Source organism: Helianthus annuus, chromosome 6, assembly GCF_002127325.2.
Source record: "Helianthus annuus cultivar XRQ/B chromosome 6, HanXRQr2.0-SUNRISE, whole genome shotgun sequence".
In the NCBI taxonomy this organism is placed as follows: domain Eukaryota; kingdom Viridiplantae; phylum Streptophyta; class Magnoliopsida; order Asterales; family Asteraceae; genus Helianthus; species Helianthus annuus.
Window position 1 is genome coordinate 85905695 of NC_035438.2, and position 21480 is coordinate 85927174.

At 39.1% G+C, this 21480-nt stretch overlaps 3 protein-coding genes and 1 long non-coding RNA gene across 5 annotated transcripts; 2 read left to right on the forward strand and 2 right to left on the reverse strand.

The window, feature by feature from the left end:
- The first annotated feature begins 5671 nt into the window (after positions 1-5671).
- LOC110931715 lies at positions 5672-6452 on the forward strand. The gene is made up of 2 exons (XM_022175098.1): positions 5672-5782; positions 5862-6452. The coding sequence occupies exons 1-2, from the start codon at positions 5672-5674 to the stop codon at positions 6450-6452; spliced, it is 702 nt and encodes a 233-aa protein (XP_022030790.1).
- Positions 6453-6473: 21 nt separating this feature from the next.
- Positions 6474-7912, forward strand: LOC110931714 (uncharacterized mitochondrial protein AtMg00810-like). Its single transcript, XM_022175097.1, has 2 exons — positions 6474-6687; positions 6876-7912. The coding sequence occupies exons 1-2, from the start codon at positions 6474-6476 to the stop codon at positions 7910-7912; spliced, it is 1251 nt and encodes a 416-aa protein (XP_022030789.1).
- A 997-nt stretch (positions 7913-8909) lies between these two features.
- Positions 8910-19206, reverse strand: LOC110929275 (probable leucine-rich repeat receptor-like protein kinase At5g49770). 2 transcript variants are annotated; one of them, XM_022172405.2, is made up of 10 exons: positions 19141-19206; positions 17029-17190; positions 16880-16954; positions 16707-16778; positions 16554-16625; positions 16404-16473; positions 16257-16328; positions 16099-16167; positions 10320-10451; positions 8910-9354 (listed from the first exon to the last, which is right to left on the reverse strand). In XM_022172405.2, the coding sequence occupies exons 1-7, from the start codon at positions 19188-19190 to the stop codon at positions 16314-16316; spliced, it is 516 nt and encodes a 171-aa protein (XP_022028097.2). In that variant the 5' UTR covers positions 19191-19206; the 3' UTR covers positions 8910-9354; positions 10320-10451; positions 16099-16167; positions 16257-16313. The 2 variants fall into 2 exon arrangements, with proteins under 2 accessions (XP_022028097.2, XP_035830579.1); XM_035974686.1 differs by having other exon boundaries at positions 8910-10451.
- Positions 19207-19296: 90 nt separating this feature from the next.
- LOC118479861 lies at positions 19297-19808 on the reverse strand. Its single transcript, XR_004861090.1, has 3 exons — positions 19695-19808; positions 19464-19535; positions 19297-19371 (listed from the first exon to the last, which is right to left on the reverse strand). It is a non-coding gene; the product is annotated as an uncharacterized LOC118479861 (long non-coding RNA).
- Between the last annotated feature and the right edge of the window lie 1672 nt (positions 19809-21480).

Below are 21480 nucleotides of genomic sequence, written 5' to 3' on the forward strand. Positions count from 1 at the left end.
CCACATTGGGGTTGTGGTATCCTAGAAAAGGCGATTATACGCTCGAAGGGTATTCCGATTCGGATTTCGGAAGCTGCAAAGTCAATACCAAATCAACAATTGCAGGATGCCAGTTCTTTGGACCTAGATTGGTTACCTGGCAGTGTAAGAAACAAACGTCTGTGGCGCTATCTACATGTGAAGCGGAATACGTTTCTGCTAGCAGTTGCTGCTCTCAGATCCTATGGATACAGCAACAGATGCGCGACTACGGTTTGCAGTTTCTTAACACACCTCTGTTTGTTGATAATGAGGCCGCAATAAATATAACAAAAAATCCAGTACATCACGCTAAAACTAAACATATAGAAATTCGTCATCACTTTATTCGCGATTGCTTCGAGAAAAAGTTGATACGAACTGAGAAAATCCACACTGACGAACAAAAAGCTGATTTGCATACCAAAGCTTTTGATAAAAAATCGGTTTCAATATTTGTTAAAACTTAATGGTATGAAATTGCTTTCGGTGTCGGATGGAATTGTGAGCGTTGATGAGAGTACTGTTGCGGATGAAGACGAGAAACAATCTGCAATGGTTTGTCGATTTTTTACGTGTTTTGGTATTTAGGGGGAGTATAGTTAGTTGTATATAGATATATTTTCAGAAAATACAAAAACAGTAAAAAATGAAAAAAATACAAAAACATGATAAAATTGAAAAAGAGCTTGTGTATATAGGGAAAATGATAGTACATTGGCTAGACAATTACAGTATGCTAAAGATTTGTAAAGACTAAATGAGTTAAACAGTCTCACTAATGATGTATCGATAGGTTTTCGCACATTTAGTTGATTTATTCGGGATATAAACCTAAAATTTCAAACTTGTGAAATTTGTGGGGAACACTACTTGGATATATAGGTAACCCCTGAAATCTCGTTTGAAAGGTCTCGTATTCTAATATATTAAGTTTTTATACTCAATGATGTCTGGGGTATTATTCTGGGACTTCTGCTGAACGGAAGTTCTGACCTAGTCCTTGGCTAATACTTTCACCAAAATGTTTGAAACACAGCATAAACCCTCAGCATGCAGATGAAACAATAAAATTGATAGTCGCTGCTGTTGTAGCTAAAAGATCCTCTAAAGGGGACATACTGAAAAGTCGAAGCTGATATCTCTCTGCGTATACGGAAGTATCGACCTGAGATCCCTCGGCCCTCGCATACCTAATTTATAAACAGATATCATTGTAGTATACTTACCTGTAAGACTGAATATTGGGGTTCTGGATACGGGAGTATATTCAAGAGGTGGTACACATGAATTGAGCTAAGTTCATAAATCATCTAATTCGTATCCTGAGTAGATTGAAATTTGTGTGAGTATTTAAGATGGATCAGTATATCGACAATCGAGGTGAATTGTTTAAGTCTGAGCATGTAATTAAGCTTAACGGTACTAGTAATTTGTCTGAAAAGCTGATATGATTCCCTGACACGCTCGCCAAAAATAAGTTTGTATATAGTTCATTTTCTTTACATTCTGCAATTTAAGTTTTCTGTCATGTCATTTCTTAGTTTAGATCACTTTAAAAATCCAAAAAGATTTTATTTCTGCTTTATTTAAGTTTTCTGAGCTGAAGAATGAGGAGAGCTTACTTTGTTAGAGATTGAGATGTTTTCAAAGATAAAACAAGTTCATTAAGTTGATGCTTGTTACATTGTTTTTAGAAAATGTGAAAATATTTTTATAAAATCAGTTCGATTCGTCAAATGATCAACCAGGGTCATTAAGTTGAACTTGGTAGATTAATTGAGTAATCAGGGTCATTAATTTGGACCTGAATACTTGAGTGGATTTCTAAAGCTGATTGAGTTTGTGATTTATTGTTGAAAAGATAGTATTGTAATGTTATTGGTTGAGTAACAGGTTTGGACTTCATTATTCCCAACGGAAGCTATCTGTCAAAGCTTGAACCAGATATCTCAGATTCCAGCATACAGAGAGGGGGAGTCTGTGAAAGGGGGAGTCTGGATTAACAGTCAAAGGGAAGATGGAAGTTGGAGTCAGGTTGTGATTCTAAACATGTGAAGATAGAATGCTTATGATAAGAAGACAGAGAGTTGGAGAAAAGACCAAGACTGAAGACTCAGGAGCTGAAGACTACGTCAACATCCAAGGGGGAGTCTGTTGATGCATGGAATGTCTGTTGACTTCGTCTGCATTAGATCTTAGGTTAAGATAGGTCAAGATTGGTCAAATTAGGAGCTAGAAAGTCAAAATTAGATTATATGTTCATAGTTTCGCTTGTATGAACATGTTAGTAGAGGTTCCGCTTATTTGTCAAGATAAGGTTTCGCTTATTAGGTTAAATGAGGTTTCACTTATTTGGCTTGTCATTCAAGCGAAACCATAGGGACTATAAATAGGACTTTGAAGCGAACCTGATCAGTTGTTGATGTACGTTGGAGCGAAACTGTTGTGTGCTTTAGGTGTGAAACTCTGTCAAATTTACATCAGAAAGCAATAAAAGGAAAGGAATTGAATAGGAAAGCTGTTGTTACTTCATTTACGTTGATTCCGCCTTCGTACGTGAAGATGAACGTTCTCTACTGACTATTCAGGGTCGGAACACGGTCCAACAACGTCACCTTCAAAAGAGGGGCCTACTACTATAACTAAGATAATCTCTTAAAAAGTGCAAAAGTGCGGAAATCATCAAAGGTTACACTAAAGGCGAGTCGGACCCAAGTGATTCATCTTGTCTGTCTGTTTTATTTTATTTTATCTTTTAGCATTTTTTAGTTTTTATTTTCATATTTAAAACCTTTTCTAAAATTTTGATTTGATTAGACGTTGAGGATAAACCGGTATTAAAAGCTATTGTGTCCTTGGACGACCTCGGTATCTTATCAACGCTATACTACGCTCACAATGAGTGCACTTGCCCATATGTGTGTTTAGTGTTAGTATAATATCGTATTTTATAAATTTAAAACTTGACTAAAGTGTTAAAAAGAGTTTAAAATATAACTTAAAACATATAATGCTACACGCACATCAGGCATGGAGTGCCAACATCCATTATCTTTGATTGTGATCCTCGTTTCACCTCCGAATTGTGGAGGCTATGCACAAATCTTTTGGCTCACGGTTGGACATGAGCACTTCTTATCACCCGCAAACTGATGGTCAGACTGAACACACCATCCAAACGCTTGAAGACATGCTGAGAGCACGTGTTATTAACTTTGGAACAGGTGGGAACGACACCTACCTTTAGTAGAATTTCTCTATAACAACAGCTACCACACTAGCATTCAGGCGGCACCATTTGAGGCATTGTACGGTGGTAAATGCCGGTAAATGCCGATCACCTTTGTGCTGGGCGGAAGTTGGCGAAAGCCAAAATACCGGCCCAGAGCATGTACTTGATAAGACAACGCATGGCGGCAGCTCGTGACTGTCAGAAATGCTACGCTGATAAGCATAGGAAACCTCTAGAATTCCAGGTAGGGGACCGGGTCCTACATAAAGTTTCACCCTTAAAGGGTGTGGTACGTTTTGGCAAAAGGGGCAAGCTTAACCCACGATACGTTGGACCATTCAAAATTACCGAAAGAATCAGTAAGGTAGCTTATAGACTGAATCTGCCTGAAGAACTGAGTGCGGTGCACAACGTCCTTCACATGTCTAATCTGAAGAAGTGTCTGTCAGATAAAACGTTCGTTGTTCCTTTTAAGGAACTCACTATTGATGACCAACTATGCTTCATTGAGGAACCGGTTGAGATCATGGATCGAGAGATCAAGACCCTTAAACGTAGCAAGATACCTATTGTTCGAGATCGTTGGAACTCCCTCCGTGGCCCAGAGTTTACCTAGGAATGGGAAGACCAGATGACGTGCAGGTATCCCCAGTTGTTTGCAAACAATACTTCCAGCACACTGAAGCTACAACTGAATTTTGGGAGGAAATTCCAAACTAACAGGGGGATGCTGTGAGACCCTGCGAAAACATTTCTTCACAACTAGCTTGTCAGTGGCTGCGCTCTAACTTTCGGGAAGAAAGTTCTTAAAACTTGGGGATAATGTGACACTTCGGGTTTTCTCGCACGTTTCTTTTATGGGTGAAACTATGTGAATTTATTAAACAAGCTTTATTTGATAATTAACTGAATTATTATGTGTAATATGTGAATAGGTGTAATAAAATTTATGTGTGAAATATGTATGTATTTATCTAAAGTCGAAACCCCACGGTTACAACCCGATACCTCCTACTCTCGAGTCGGGCCTTCCTCGGTTCCGTCTCCCCCATGTTTGGCAAATGGATCTCGGATCCTATGATCTGGCCCGATACCTCAGGCCCACTCGAAACTACAAAAGCCCTAGGAGTGTTCGGCACAATATGGAGGGTATAAAACCCTTGCATCAGCCGACATAGGGAACGATTTGACAACAATCATTCCCTCACCAATCCCTAAAACATTATCCTCTCTCTAACCCTCTCTCTCTAGAAAACCCTAATATACACTATCACCTCCCCACTTTCTTGGAAGATCAACGGCAACAGCTTAGGCCCTCGAAACAACTTGTATTCATCGACTCAGGAACTTCTTTTCACTGATTCTACACACCCTTCACTTCTGATTTTTAAGGTTAGTGTGATATCTCCATATTTGAATGACAATATGAGATAAAGGTGCCTATTTGTTGATGATCTATTGATGACTTAGATGTTAAACAATGTTGTTCTTTTATGAGAATATGTTAACTGATGCATAAGGAAAATAATATGACAATGTGTAATACGGATCTGTTCAAATAGAAGTAGATTCATGTTTATCGGTTAGGGTTTTTGCATGATAGAGACAAGAAAGTGATGATGAACATTAAGGATGAAGGTGGGTAACTGTTAATATGATGTAGGCTGACGTAGTGAGGTCAAAATGACAGAAATAATAATATAATGATGTCAAGATGAATGTGTTAGTGTGTTATAATGAGGCATGTGTTAGATGTTATTGTGATACATGAAAAACCCTGATGATGAATAGTTTGAATAATTCTGAAACATTTGAAATGTGTGCATTTGATCTGATTTAGTAATTGTATGAACGATAAAACATGTTAATGAATGCTGATTGGCCCGTACTAAATTGGATAAGACTCTAGAAGATTCCAAGTGTAGTTGCCACTTGAGATCCTTTTATTTACTACTCGAAACCAGGCTGCACACATCAGGAGACTCGAGACCAGCAAGGTTGCGAGTCGAAACCGCCCGATTTCAACTCAAAGCCTGACCTGAAACCACGAGGTTTTGACTAAGGGGCTGTTTAGTAGCCTCTGAATGGTCATTAAGAGGCTACCTCTTAATGGAACCATTAAGAATTTTACCAATGAGAAGGTAGAAGAATGTGACATGTGATGATTTACCATTCAGAGGTTACCTCTTAACCATTCATATTGTGGGAAAGTATTTTATTGTTTATTGTCTTTATTTTATTGCCTACAATCATGGCATTGATATTGTTTTCCTTTTCTATGTCATCGGCTCCCCTTTATATCTTTGGCCAATTGTATTGTTTGTTCAATCAAGAAATATAAACCATTTTATATGGTATCAGAGCAGCGATTTGCTCGGCCAATATCTTGAATCCTAACCAACCCCTCTCAAATCAAACATGGCTGGAGAAGATGATACATCTGCAGCCAAGAACCAGAAACAAGATCAAAGCACCGACCACGGTTCACCCTTCTATCTACATCCTTCGGATACTCCGAGACAGATGCAGGTGAACGACCTTCTAAACGACAACAACTACTTAGATTGGTTCCAAGAAATGGATAATTTCTTGTTTGCCAAAAAACAAGATTGGGTTCGTTGACGGTACCGTAAAAAAGCCCGAAAAGAACGACATCAACCATATGGCATGGCTGCGGTGTGACGCTATGATTAAGGGGTGGCTCACCACGTCTATGGAGAAAGAGATACGGGTCAGCGTGAAATACGCAACCACTGCTGAAGAAATCTGGAAAGACTTACGTGAACTGTTTGGAAAGGAAAGTGCACCGAGGGCTTATGAGTTGAAACAACTCTTAAGCATGACAAAACAGGATGGGTCTTCGGTTTCAGCTTACTATACACGGCTGAGGGTTATATGGGACGAGATTGGATCGGTGTTTCACGTAGCAAGATGCTCGTGTAGTGAATGCAAGTGTGGAGTCGGCAAAACTGCAGGTGAACAGAGAGATAAAGAGAAGTTGTATGAATTCCTCCTTGGCCTTGACAATGATTATTCCACCATCAGGACCCAGATTCTCGCTATGAAGCCGGTCCCGTCAGTAGGTGAAGCCTATCGACTGGCTTCCGAAGATGAGCAGCAGAGAGCTGTTTCGGGTGGAAGAAAAATTGGCCCAGATAATGCCTCGGCATTCCATGCTTATACCAAGCGAGAAGGATGAAGTAATGGCTCAGGCAAGAACATGTCAAAAGGTTCTAAGGGAAAGAAAGCGATTGACTCCAAGTGGGTATACAAAGTTAAGTACAAGCCGAATGGAGACATTGAAAGATACAAAGCTGGCTTAGTTGCCAAAGGTTTTACTCAGATGGAGGGGATCGATTTCCATGACACCTTTGCCCCTGTTGCAAAGTTGGTTACGGTTCGAACCATTTTGGCGGTTGCGGTTAAAAGAAATGGTTAGTTCACCAGTTGGATGTGAACAATGCCTTTCTTCATGGAGATTTGGAAGAAGAAGTCTACATGAAGATACCACAAGGTTTTGAAAAGGAAAAATGAAATAAAGTGTGTCGGGTGAGAAAGTCGTTGTACGGTCTTAAACAAGCCTCAAGAAACTGGTATCATAAATTCACTTCGGTTCTTCTAGAAAAGGGGTTTAGACAGTCTAAGGCAGATCACTCCTTGTTCGTTTTTAGAAATGGAGGAAGGTATATTGCCGTTTTGATATACGTCGATGATGTCATTTTGGTTGGAAATGATGCCACAAAAATAAATGAAACAAAGCGATTTTTGAATGAACATTTCAGTATAAAAGATCTTGGAAGCCTCAAGTATTTCTTGGGTATCGAGGTTGCTCGAACGGAAGAAGGGATGGTTCTTAGCCAAAGAAAATACACCCTTAACATTCTTGAAGACGCCGGGATGCTCGGTTGTCGGCCTAGCCCCCTGCCCATGGAACAAAATTTAAAGTTGCAAAATGGAGAGGAAGAAGACCGAATTGATGCAAGTCATTATCGGCGTCTTGTTGGAAGACTACTTTATCTTCAGGCAACTCGCGCCGACATTGCCCATTCGGTTAGCATTTTGAGCCAATTCGTGTCAGACCCTAGACAGAGCCATCTCGATGCTGCTACTAGAGTGGTTCGGTACCTGAAGGCCACGGCTGGTCAGGGCATTCTTTTACCAAAGAAAGGGGGAAACGACTTGGTCGCATACACTGATTCAGATTGGCTAGGTTGTCCCATTACTAGACGATCAAGAACCAGATACCTTCTTATTCTTGGAGGTGCTCCCGTTTCTTGGAAGTCCAAAAAGCAATCCGTTGTGTCCCGATCGTCTGCCGAGGCAGAGTATAGGGCCATGGCTACCACCGTCAGTGAAGTTCTTTGGATGAGATGGCTCCTTAAGGATCTTGACACTACCCAAGTAAAGCCGACCGCAATTTTCCATGAGAATCTTGCAGTCAAACACATTGCCAACAATCCCGTCTTCCACGAACAAACTAAACATGTTGAAATGGATTGTTATTTCGTTCGTGAACGAGTAGAGTCAAAAGAGGTGGAGCCGTTTCATGTCAACACTAAACTTCAAGTGGCAGATTTGTTCACCAAAGCTCTCGGATCGAAACAGTTGCAGGGTTTACTTGTCAAGCTGGGTGTTCGAAATCTTCACGCTCCAACTTGAGGGGGAATATTGTGAGAAAGTATTTTATTGTTTATTGTCTTTATTTTATTGCCTACAATCATGGCATTGATATTGTTTTCCTTTTCTATGTCATCGGCTCCCCTTTATATCTTTGGCCAATTGTATTGTTTGATCAATCAAGAAATATAAACCATTTTATAATTCAGACTTGAGGTGACCTCATATTCATTCAGAGGTTTTAAACCATTAAGAGGTAGCATCTGAATGGTCATTAAGAGGCTACCAAACAGCCCCTAAGAGATGCACAGCTCGAGACCTCCTAGTTGCGACTCGAAATCCCGTGGTTGCGACTCGAGATCTCTATTTTCGAGTCGAGACCACATGGTTTCGACTGACTTGGACCACTTAATTAGTTATTGGGCTGTTGATTATTTGGGCCGCACAAGTTCCTTGTTATGTTATGTTTGTGGGCTACATGTTACTTTTGCTATTCACTGTTCATATGTGAAATGTTCATATGAAAGATTTTGAAAGTATGATTTCCATGTTGGATAAGAAAGTCTTTAATCCAAGTTTTTGCTCATTGTAGTGATTAATTTGTATGTTTATGGTTGTAGGTAAATCATCCAATTAGGTTTATGGTGAGCTTGGAATGAACACACCCCCTCAAGCGCTTCTGATATGACAAAAAGCCAAACGGGTCAAAACTTTTGTAGTAAACTTTAATGGTCAATGTCTAGTTGGTGTTGAATATTTCCTATAAAACTCATGTTTTGTATGCAAGTTATGCAGGTTTGTTAGTACAACTATGTATTTTTAACTTGGGAATGTTAAACTTAGTTTCTTTAGAAATTTAGTAACTAGCGTTTCAGAAGTTCTTTAAACTTACCCTTTTAGTTGTTGTTGCAAGATTTGTTTTGGCCATAAGAGTGTTTGGGTCTTACACTCCATATAAATCTCTTCTTATAAATCCTCATTTAGAAATAGAAACATTATGGATTATCTGATGTAAAACAAAAGCAAATAAAGTCACAGAGATATAAATCTCAATAAACTTTGATAAAAGAACTGTATGTCAAACCAACACAAGAGGTGCCCTTTTATGGGGAATCCTAAATTTGGTGCCAAATTGATGAAAATACAAAAAAAGGCTTATAGTTCTTGAAATTAAAACCATAAATAGGCGCATAAATTATGCAAAACAATGATTATGCATTTTACGCTAAAAAAGAGGACCAAAAAAACGAAATTGGGGAAAATCTTGAGTGATAAATTGGAGCCTTAAATGAAAGAATTCGAGCTGACCACCAGGCCAAACCTCCTACAGCTTCGTGCATTTACATTTTGGACTAAGCACTTCATTTGAACCACAACGTGCTAGCGGACAACTATTTGTTGGTAAATCCTTTGGCGTATCTGGCTTTCCACCTGCACAATATCTAGCTGTTGCTCCAACTTCACAAATTGGATTATTGTCAAGACTGCACAGTAATAGAAAAATATTTCCATTAATGGTTGAGGTAATAGGTTGGGTTGAAGGGTAAATTTTTAACGGGGGTTGAATCTGGGAGGGTTGGGCTATTCCAGAAACCCTTTTTGTCTACTTTTTCTATCAATAACCAATGTGTTATATATAAGTAGAAAAGTACCATACTAAAACAATGATACAAGAGGTTGTATGCCTTAAAAAAGACCACTTTGACAAATTTCTAGTCATCCAACCCATTTGACACATTTATTTTTAGCCATTTTTTATTTGGCCCGTTTGGGTTATAAAAAAATAACACAAAAGAAACGGGTCAAAACAGCCAACTCTTTGAAGTTCTTATATCTATCATATTTGTCAAAACGATGGTCTATTATACATATTTGAAGATAATTACAATAACTTTCACATCTATACTGATTCAAACCCAAGAAATCAAACAATCTGTACATCTCACGAACCCTAAAACTTTCTATACAATCACCAAGTGATTACCAACACGATAATCACTAAACAACACAAAGAGATTCAACCTAGAGATCACATTCAGGACGAATCTGATCTTAAAATTATGAAAACCCTAATTGCGTGATGTTAGAGAGCGAAAGTGAGACAAAAAATGATTGTGGGTTTTTTAAGAAGACTTAATTCCAGAAGACTCTTCTCTATATATATTGCTCCAATTCAGCTTGATCTGCAACAGTTCTTGACCCGCATATCTGTCCAGCATCCAGCCCAGCCCATTCTTCACAATTAATTTTCTAAGCCCACGAACTTTATAAGCAAGCCCACTCTCAGTCCAACATTCCAAAGCCATCCAATCCAGTACCATAAAATCATAAAATAAAAGCAACATTAGTAAATATTAATATGTGGACATTAAATTGAAGCTAGGCATACATTTCAACAATATTAAATGCATGGAAAGTAGAATATGATACGAGGGACGTAAGATCTCACTTTAAGCTGAAATTATATCCAGAACTTTGTGTGAAGCTAGTAATGAAATTGTCACTGAGATCAACAATCAAGTAACTGCTATAGCTGTTGCCAACATCCAGGGTTCCGTTAAGCCGATTACTGCTTAGCACCCTGTCAACAGATAACCAAAAAGCCAAAGAAGAATCAACAATCTCAGTGCCACATATCAGTGTTAAATGTACAGTTGCTAATAAGGCTGTAAACGAACCGAACGAACACGAACAAGACCTTGTTCGTGTTCGTTTGTTAAAAAATATACGTGTTCGCGAACCGTTCACGAACACTTATCGAACGGGATTAGTTAAACTTGGTAATTGTATTGTGTATATTGTGATTAACAAAGATGATTACAGGAGGTATAAATAGAAAACATAATTACATAGCACACCCTCTAATAATAACTAATTGTCTATTTATCTAATATTCCCCCGCAAGCTAAGGCCGAGGTTCGACCTGTAGCTTGGACCTTAAAAATAGAAACCGTTGTGAGGGTAACGCCTTGGTAAAGACATCAACAATCTGATCCTGTGTAGATATAAATTGAACCACCAGCTGTTGTTGAGCAACCTTTTCGCGTACAAAGTGAAAGTCAATTTCAACATGCTTTGTTCTGGCATGAAACACTAGATTAGCAGATAAGTAGGTAGCTCCCAAGTTGTCACACCACAATGTAGGAGCAATGGTGATAGGAACACACAATTCACGAAGAAGTTTCTCTAGCCAAGTCAGTTCAGCAACAGTGTCGGCCAACGCCTTGTATTCAGATTCTGTGGATGACCGAGAGACAGTCTTCTGTTTACGAGCAGCCCAAGAAACAAGATTGTTACCTAGATAAATGGCAAATCCCCCGGTGGAGCGACGGTCATCCGGGCAACCAGCCCAATCAGAATCAGAATATGCTGTAAGAGATGCATCGATATAAGCATGAAGTAACGAGGCAGATTTATGATGCAGTAAAAGACCAAAATCAGATGTGCCCCGAAGATATCGCAGTATCCGTTTAACAGCTGACCAATGATTAACCGTGGGAGAATGCATAAACTGGGCGAGATAACGTAACATACTGAAGAGCCCCAACAATTTGTCGATACTGAACCGGGTTATCATATGGGGCGCTGTCACCAAGTGTTAGATTGGCAGAAGTGGTCATGGGTGAAGAAACCGGTTTGGCTTGAGAAAGCCCAACCCGGCTTAGTAATTCCAAAATATATTTCTTTTGAGACAATAAGATATCTTTGCCATGTTGCACAATCTCAATCCCCAGAAAGTAGGACAACTTCCCTAAGTCTTGAACCGCAAAAGTGGTGCTAAGACGATGAACAATGTTATCAATGGCAGCAGGATTATTGCCAGTGAGGATAATATCATCCACATAAACCAGCATATATAATAGAGTGTTCCCTACTGAATAAATAAACAATGAGGGATCTGTTTTGGATCCTCTAAATCCAAGGGCAATTAGAGCAGATGACAGCCGATGAAACCACGCCCGTGGAGCCTGTTTAAGCCCATAAAGAGACTTATGAAGAAGACACACATGATCTGGTCTTTGAGGATCAATAAAACCAGGTGCCTGTTGGAGTTAAACAGTTTCTTTGAGATCACCATGCAAAAAGGCATTTTGTATATCCAATTGTCGAAGAGACCACCCTCTCGTGACAGCAATAGACAAGACAACACGAATGGTAGTAGCCTTGACAACTGGGCTAAATGTATCATGATAATCCACACCCGGTTGTTGGCGAAAACCTTTAGTTACAGGACGCGCTTTGTAACGCGTGACAGCTCCAGTTTGATCCTGTTTTAATTTGTATACCCATTTGCAATCCACAACATTCATATTTTGACTACGTGGAACTAAAGACCAAGTGCCGTTTCGAACAAGCGCCGAGTATTCTTCAGCCATGGCTTTCCGCCAGTGAGGATCTTTGTTGGCAATAACAAAGGACACGGGTTCAGTACCCGGGGAGATGGTTGTAGTGTAAGAGGAAGGATTGTACCGAGAAGGTTGTTTAGGATTGGGTCGCAAATTAGGTGGGCGGGTTCGATGTGGCGGTGGAGGAGGAGGAACAGGTATGGAGGATGAAACAGATGGAAGAGTGGAAGTAGTGTTTTTAGGTGAGGATGCTGAAGGGGGTGGCGGAGTTGAGTTGGATATGGGGGTTGATGTATGGGTTGGTGATGTAGGGGCTGGTGATGTGGAGTGGGCTGGTGTGGTGGATGTTTGGGCTTGGGCTGGTGGGTGTGAGTGGGCCGATGTGGTAGGTGTTTGGTCTGGTGATATAGGTGGAGTGGGATAAGAGGAATAATAAGGAGATTGTGGTGTTGGTTGGGCAGAAGATGGGGATGGTTGAAAAGGAAAGGCATGTTCATTAAAGCGAACATGACGAGCAATATAAAGCCGGTTAGAGTGGAGATCAAAGCACCGGTATCCGTAATGTGAGGTGCTATATCCGAGAAAAACACACGGAATGGATCGAAAATCCATTTTGTGAGAATTGTAGGCTCGAAGATGTGGGTAGCATTGGCACCCAAAAACCCGAAGAAAAGAGTAATCGGGTTTGCGATGGAAAAGATGTTCAAATCGAGACATATGTGAGTTGTAGCGAGAAGGCATCTGCTTAATTAAGTAAACTGCCGTGCCAAAAGCAAAGTGCCAGAATTTTTGTGGAACATGAGACTGGGCGAGTAAAGTAAGCCCAGTTTCAACGACGTGGCGATGACGACGCTCAACGACGCCATTCTGTTCACTTGTATGTGGACAAGAAAGTCTGTGGATAATACCATGTTCTAAAAAGAAAGGGGATAATTTTCGAAACTCACCTCCCCAGTCGGTTTGGACCGATTTAAGTTTTGTTTTAAAGTGTCGTTCAGCCATGGTTATGAAGTGTTGGAAAGTGATAAACACATCAGATTTAAGTTTTAAGGGAAAGAACCACATGAATTTAGAATAATGATCAACACATAATAAAAAATAATGGTGACCATCATACGAAGAAACTGGTGCAGGGCCCCAAACATCACAAATAACCAAATCAAAGACATGTGAACTTTTATAATCAGATAAAGGTAATGAAAGTTTGGAAGATTTTCCCACAAAACAAGAATCACAAGCAAAACCAGAATTTTTGTCTGAAACAGGTAAAAAATACTTAGAAAGCATAGAATTTAAAGTTTGATGATGTGGATGACCAAGCCTTTGATGCCAAGTCTTGTACGAAGCACGAGCAGTGGAGAAAGCAACTTTGGGAACATCCTGAATCCGAGGAAGATAGAATGAGTAAAGACCATCATTGCTGGGACCCGTGAGGAGGGTAGTGCGTGTAAACTTGTCCTTCACAGAAAAGAAAGTAGAGTGAAATTCAAAGAAAACGTTATTATCATGACAAAATTGTTGAACGGAAAGGAGGTTTTGTTTAATTGTTGGAACATGAAGGATATTGTTTAGGGAAAAAGTTCGGTTTGGAGAATAATAACGAGAAGAACCAATATGAAGGATTGGGAGAGCCTTACCATCACCAACAAAAAGATTGTCCCCACCATTATATGGTTCAGAATACTCAAAGCTTGAAAGATCAGGTGTCACATGGTGAGTAGAACCGGTATCCGGACGCCAAGAGGTGGAAGCTTGTGAGCGGGCATCAGCATATTTGGCAGACAGTGAACGACCACGCATGGTAGACGGGTCTCGGTTGGGGCACTGAGAGGGGATGTGGCCAATTCCACATCGAATACATGTACCAAAAACTGTGTTCTGGGTAGATGCCCATGAAAACTGGTTGCGGTTGTTGCTGTTCTGATTACGGTGATTGTAGTTTGTATTGTTGTTGTAAGAACCTCGCCCCCGTCTGTTGTTTTGACCACGGCCCCTAGTATTTCCAGAACGGTTGGTGTAATAAGCTTGAGGTTGAGGTAAAGCTGGTTGCAAGGACTGGGGCTGAATGCTCAGTTGGTTAACAAGTTGTTGTAAGGCATGGATGGTGGGAGAGTGAGAGGGGCCGAGAGGAGATGTAGCGGGTACGGGGTTGTTGGTTGCGGCTATGAATGCCTGGGCAGGAGGGACAGTGGGTAAAGATTTTTTGATCATAAAGTCATGGTCAGAAATCAGGGCATGTAATTCGTTAAAAGCAGTAGGGAATTGTCGAGTGAGAATGTTACTCTTAAGTGCATGGTACTCGTCTCGTAATCCAGCAACAACCAACATAACCAAATCCTTTTCTTTTACCGGTTCACTAATATTGGCTAAAGCGTCCGCGTACTCTTGTGCTCGTTCAAGGTAGGCGGATGATGCTTCATCACTTTTCATCTCGATTTTCAGCAGTTGTTGTTTGAGAGTAAATTCTCGGGAGATAGTGTTGGGTGAATAGGCTCGTTCAAGAGCCAACCAGAGTTCACGTGATGTGCTAGTGTGTTGAACATGACTGAAGGCAGATTCGGAGATAGTTGAAAGGATGAGCATACGAATATGAGCATCGTTTGATAGCCATGTGGTGTGATTAGGGTTTGGTTGTGGTTCTGGTGGTGGTCGATCAGCAGCAGGGGAGGGTGGTTGAATAGTGGCTGGTGGACATGGGATTGTGCCATCCACATAGCCATAGAGATTGTTTGTAACCAAAAAGGGTTGAAGTATAGCCTTCCAATATCCATAATTTGTGGGAGAGAGTTTGAATGAGAATTTGTGAGAGTTGTGGGTTATTTTGGCAGCATCAGAGAATTGCTGTAAAAGGGCCATGTTGATCAGCGGAGAGGTGGTGGTGGTCGGCTGGGTTGGGTTGTGGGTGACGGCAGATTAGGGTGGCAGGCTAGGGTTGTGGGTGACGGCAGATTGGGGTTACAGAGACAAGGCTCTGATACCAAGTTAAACTTGGTAATTGTATTGTGTATATTGTGATTAACAAAGATGATTACAGGAGGTATAAATAGAAAACATAATTACATAGCACACCCTCTAATAATAACTAATTGTCTATTTATCTAATAGGATTTTATGTTTGTGTTCATTTGTTAAGGAAATGAACTTGTTCGTGTTCGTTTGTTAATTTTAGGCAATGAACGTTGAAGAACACAAATGAGCACAAACTAATATTCACGAACACAAATGGAAACAAACAAACACAAACAATCGTTCATGAACATAATATATAATACACTGAAACTTATTAGATATTTAATTTGTCAGAATTTTGATATATTTAAATAAATATAAAAACTAAAAACACTAATGAACTATCGAACATAAGCGAACACGTTACCAAACGTTCACGAACATAAACGAACGAACGCCACCTCTGTTCGTGTTTGTTCATTTAACTAAACGAACAACATTTCTTATTCGTGTTCGTTTGTTTAATAAACGAACGAACACAAACGAACTCCCGCCGAACGGTTCACGAACTGTTCGCCGAACGTTTGGTTCGTTTACAGCCCAGTTGCTAATCTATTGTTCCAAAAGTTTCCACAACAAATACTTATAATGTTTCTATTATCTATTAAGTGAGTACAATAATATATGAAATATGACTTAATACTTATGATTAGTTACCAAATTGCCCTTGTAGGACCTCAATGGCCCCATAATGAATACTTTCATCAAGAATAAGAAGAGAACAAGAACACACAGACATTAGATTACATTACCTAACGGCATAATTGATATCGCTTGATGATGGATTCTTACATGTTCTTTGATACATGGCATATTGGTCATGTTTAATATGAAATGCTAATTTTTAAAAGAAAGCATTCAGCATATACTTACAATCTCTCCAACTGAGCTTGGAAGACACCTGATGGGATTTCTCCTTGGAGCTGCGTCATTCCCATCAATCTGTCAGTAGTACAACACAATGTTTAAATAATTTACTCGATTCTATTTGTAATATATATATATATATAATGTGTGTGTGTGTGTGTTACATTGTGGTCAACGATGGAAGGGTGAACCATGCTGGAATATCAGAATATTCAAAACTATTACTGCTCATGTCCCTGCAAAGGACAAAAAAGAAGATGATTAGTAAGAGGATTGAATCGACCAAGTTCAGAAAGTTTAAACCAACTTACACGTAATAGAGTGAGTTCATTCCGGAGAGATCTGGAATAGGTCCAGTTCAGATTATTGTTTGACAGGTGCCTGAAAACAAACCAATCTGCCAATTAATGTCAACGGTCAACCACCAAATAAACATGGTGTAATTTTCTCTTATCACTTACAGCTCATTAACACTTTTGAGTTCCGTTAGTTTCTGAGGCACATCCCCTGTCAACCAATTCGAGTCCAGGCGTCTGTTACATAAAGATGAAGAAGATATTTAGTTCAAAAGGCATTTTCACAAATTTTAAGGACTGTTAATAGTTGATACTTACATGACCTCAAGAGTCTGCACGGATCCTATCGAGGCAGGAATTAGTCCAGATAATTGGTTGTTGTTAGCTATACTGTTAATAAATGAGCATGCACATCAAAACAAAACTTTCTGCAATATTTCCATGTCAACTAAGTAAAGTCTAGATAATTTTGCAGCTAATGCAACACTTACAAATGTATTAGGCTCATGTTTGAGTTGAAAAGTTGAGATCGAATAGAACCAGATAACTGATTATTTGACAAATGGCTGCATCATGACCGCACTCATGAGAACAATAACTTTAAAAATTTGGTGAACTCACTATGAAAGACAGAACATACAAGTGTTTTGTAGTTACTAGATTGTCAAGGCCAGGCGCTGTTGGATTAGAGACGGGAATGGGTCCTGAAAGCTGGTTATCACTTAGATCCAACCATGAAAGATTATTTAAATTACCAATAGAGGGTGGGATAGGTCCCGTAAAGCGGTTATTATTGAGACCTCTGCAAAAAATAAGAGATAAGTCAGGAACTGCATAAGAGATAAGAAACAAAACTAGCAAGTGGGCAGATTTGGTAATGGATCAAAGCCAGTTAAAGTTGAAACGGCGAGTTTTTGTACATATGGAAACTGTTAGACAATATACCGTGATAGTTCATATTTGTATTTTGATGTTAGATCAAAATATGTAGTATTATATAATAAATTGTGTCAGGTTTTAGCGTATTAAATATATTAATTCATATGTTTTATATATTTATTGTATTGTGGTGTTTTTGTGAATAACAGGTATTAAAACAAGTAAACGAGAGAGAACGATCTAAAAAACAGGTTCGACAGGTTGATACAGGGCCGACAATTGTTTTGGAGGGTTTTGACTTTGATTAAAAAAAATAATCATCACATAAACAGACTTCAATCACGTGCACTTCTTTGTTTTTCTTTGGGGGCCGAATAAGGGTGAAGGGGGTGCACACCTAATAGGTGAGTGCACTCTCTTACGCCAAACCAATCCCCGTGTGCCACGTCAACTCCCCTCTTAAACTCCCCTAACACCCCCATTTGATGGCGCCACTCCCCTATTAGGTGAATTGGTTTTTTTTAAAAAAAAAAAAAAAAAAAAAAAAAAAGAAAACATGTGATTGGATGCAGCTCCCTCTCTCCTCTCTCTCTCCTCCCCTCTCTCCTCCCCTCTCTTCGGTGAACCCCCACCAATTTCACTCCTCTCACCCATTCACCTAAGGGATGGCGGCGGTGTTCCCTATAGGTGAATGGGGTCACCGATTGCTTTCCCCGCTTACACCCCGTATACCCTAAGAAAGGAGCACATGATCATAAATTGATATCATATATCATCAAAGGAAGTCAACAACATCATCATTTACTAAAGAGAAATCATCACATCAAAATTATTATCACTCATTCACGTGATGGCAGGCCTTGGGAAACAGAATACAAGACCAACTTTTGGGCCATTTGTTGAAATCATTATCACATATCTTAAAGAAAAGGGCCTACATGAATATAAAATTGAGAACAACAATTCACGTGGGCTGTTATTTGGGCCGACTTGATGGACAAAAGGAGGATCCAATTCGCAGCCGTCAACATACATAGGGGAGCCATCGCACAGCAACAGATGGAACGACCGAACGAGTTCTAGCATTATTATTCATCTTCCAAGCCAACCAATGAAGTCTAACCTAATCGGGATGACAACCGAAGCGGCATAGACTATCATGCGCGACTAAGCCTTTCGTGACTTCCGCCCGGATGAACGTTTACGCGGTTTGACATAATTATTTGTTTTTCTGATTCTTGTAAACTGGTATATCTTGATCACTTGTGTTGGATTATTGGTAAACGTTTCTTGTGTTTGAATTACTTGTCATTTATTAAGCGTATTGGCAACTTTCTTGCGTTGTTAGCGGGTTGGTAAATTGGTGGGTAATTGATACAATCAAACGGGTTATTAGGTTGCATAGTGAATCTTAAAAACTATCCCTATTAACTAATCAAATTCATTAATTCCGAGGCCATGTCTATGTGGTGTTTTGAATCAGAAAAAGGATTTTTACATTAAAACGAGTATTCGGGATTCCGGGTGGAGGTTACTTTTTCTTAATACTGATAACACTTTTCGTGACAAATTGTGTTTTCTTTTAAATCTACAAACAAAACCCCAATTTAGATAATTTAGTTTTAATTAATTTCTTTTACGCTAACCACAAATTCCCCATAGATACAATACCCTACTTACGCTATCTACGTAGTTTAATTAGGTTTTTGATTTACCCTTACGATAGTCATCATATTTGTATAAATTTCTAGGTGTCTTAGTGTATCTTTAGTGCCTGTGTATTGTATTTTGTGTTAGTGTTACGATCTATTCACTAGGAGAAAACCGTTTCAAATACAAACAGAAACGGTGTAGTTGGATTTGGAATACTTACAAAAAGACTAGCTGATTGAGGGATCCCAATGAATCAGGAATTGGACCCATAAAACTGCAACCCACCAGGACTCTACATGCATAGAGTACTAAATTTAAAAAAGAAAACCCGGACAAATAAGTTTGCTACATCTGAGAAACAAAATGGAATTCTTACAACGTCGTTAAGCTCTTCAAATTCTGAATAGATGGTGGAAGAACGGCTTTAATCCCTTTGTTGAATGAAAGTTCTCTAAAAGCATAAATCATAGTTAAATATTCAGTTTCAACTAAGCATATGCCATGGAAAAGAAAAAAAAAATGAAATGAATATTGAAAACATACAGGTGTTGCAACATGGAAAGTGATGTAATCTCTCCAATGTCAGTAGTTTTAACACCCATGCTTGCCATTTCCCTGTAATGAATAGGTGAACCATTATGATTTTTCTCAGACTTATGTATAATAGAAGTCGAGCATTGTCTTGTTAAAATATTGTGTTTATTTTTTGATTAAGCGGCCTGATTTCCAACAGAATCAGAAGCTGACACATGTGCTAGAGGAATCCAAACTTACAAGGTGGTTACGCGTGAGTTGGTACACTTGATCCCTTCCCAATTACTTCCGCATGGATCCAAACCCTTCCAATCAGGTGGTAGATTCTGCCATCTAGACTTGAGAGTATTTAGCACAGCAACTATAAACCAAAACAACATATTAACATCATATAGTTAGCAGGAACTGCATAAAAAACCAGATGACCTGTATAAAACTCATTATAACTCCACAAAGTGATTACTAATATAACTTACGATCATTTGAGTCAGTCACCGCTGCACTTATCATAAGTTGACAGAAACAAATCATCATCCACAACCGAATTCTTCGATCCATTTCTCTAAACTCAACAATATCTACTTCCCGAGTACGCAAAGAAACTTAAATGGTAAATGGCAGCATTTGGCACACCAACAGACCTTCACCCTTTATATCTGGTCAAGTTAGAAGCTATGTAGCACTTGTTCCCAAATCATAATAAAAAATAAATCAGAATTGATGGTAACAATGTTGACCATGTCATTGTGTAACATTGTTACAAAGCCAGGTTGTTAAAGATAAAGACAAACAAGACCATTTCAGTGATTTCCGGCAATTTTAAGCAGGGCTGCTAGATGACAAAGCCCAGTTGTTAAAGATAAAGATAAACAGAGCGAGAGTCAGCTCGAACTCGGCTTGATCAGTTTCATTTCTACCAAACATGACAACTGATTGGTAACTATTTTGTCACTTGGACTAAAAGTATTAAATGCTTGGGCTTAAAAGAATGGAGCTTTCTCTCAGCCAGTTGGCGAAAACTAAATAATTTGAGAGTATTTGGCTTACAAAAACAGGCGTAGGACAACTACTTCACATTTTCAGCATACCAGCACCCACAGAAAAATTAATACAGTAAGTTCTTTCCATCAGCAAACCACAGGGAAAAAATCAGCAAATACCTGTCACATATTGGTTACCAATAATACCCACCATCGTCTATTACAAAGTTCTTTCGGAATCTTACATTGCTAATATAACCGCAGGGATTGTTAGTTATTTTAGTGTCACCAAGCTATTTTAAGTAATTGTGATTTACTTAGTGACCAAATTGTTGGGCCTTGAAGTTGAGACTGATGCTTGCCAAATTGTAGATCACAATATGCATGACATAACGTTTCTGTAGTTGATGCAAGTCGTTGATAACTCTAGACTAAGAGAGAGATTGTTGGGTCTGAAAAGGATAGTCTACTATTATCAACAAAGTTCAGGGATAGGGATTGAAGATGCAAATAAGGAGGTTGAAGGATCAAATCTAACAAGTCTTGAAGATCAATACAGAGGCGACTTTATGTGTGCCTGTCTTTGTTGATCGTGTGGATTAGCGTGTGAAGTTTAAATGGTATACAATGGTCTAGGGAGACATTGTTGGAACTTTTGAGACCATTGTATACTACAGTGTGAAGTGCAAGGACTGAAATTGTCAAGATTAGAAGATTGCAGATCAAGATCAATCGACAATCACTAGCGACACTCTTAATGTGACACCCGTGCCTCTGCAACCATCAAACAAATACCAAATTTATGAAATATTGTGTTTCATACTTGGGATTTGTAAAAATATGTGTATCGTTTGCACATATCAATTCATGTTCGATTTCAAGCTTTAAATTGCTTTCTGGAAGGTTATACGCGCACTAATGCGTAAATATAACCAGTTTAATGCAACGAACACTCCGGAATAGTGAAATAGGCTTAACATACCTTAAATAACCTTTACATAACTTAGAAATAAGTTTTGGAGGGTTTGGTGTGGGGAAATCAAGTT

Coding starts and splice junctions, on each gene's coding strand:
- LOC110931715 (XM_022175098.1), top strand. CDS start 5,672: ATGGCTGGAGAAGATGATACATCTGCAGCCAAGAACCAGAAACAAGAT. Junction 5,783..5,861: donor ATACTCCGAGACAGATGCAG/GTGAACGACCTT, acceptor CCAAAAAACAAG/ATTGGGTTCGTTGACGGTAC.
- LOC110931714 (XM_022175097.1), top strand. CDS start 6,474: ATGTCAAAAGGTTCTAAGGGAAAGAAAGCGATTGACTCCAAGTGGGTA. Junction 6,688..6,875: donor GGTTGCGGTTAAAAGAAATG/GTTAGTTCACCA, acceptor CGGTTCTTCTAG/AAAAGGGGTTTAGACAGTCT.
- LOC110929275 (XM_022172405.2), bottom strand. CDS start 19,190: ATGGGTCCAATTCCTGATTCATTGGGATCCCTCAATCAGCTAGTCTTT. Junction 16,955..17,028: donor CTAGTAACTACAAAACACTT/GTATGTTCTGTC, acceptor GTCATGATGCAG/CCATTTGTCAAATAATCAGT. Junction 16,779..16,879: donor AACATGAGCCTAATACATTT/GTAAGTGTTGCA, acceptor ATTTATTAACAG/TATAGCTAACAACAACCAAT.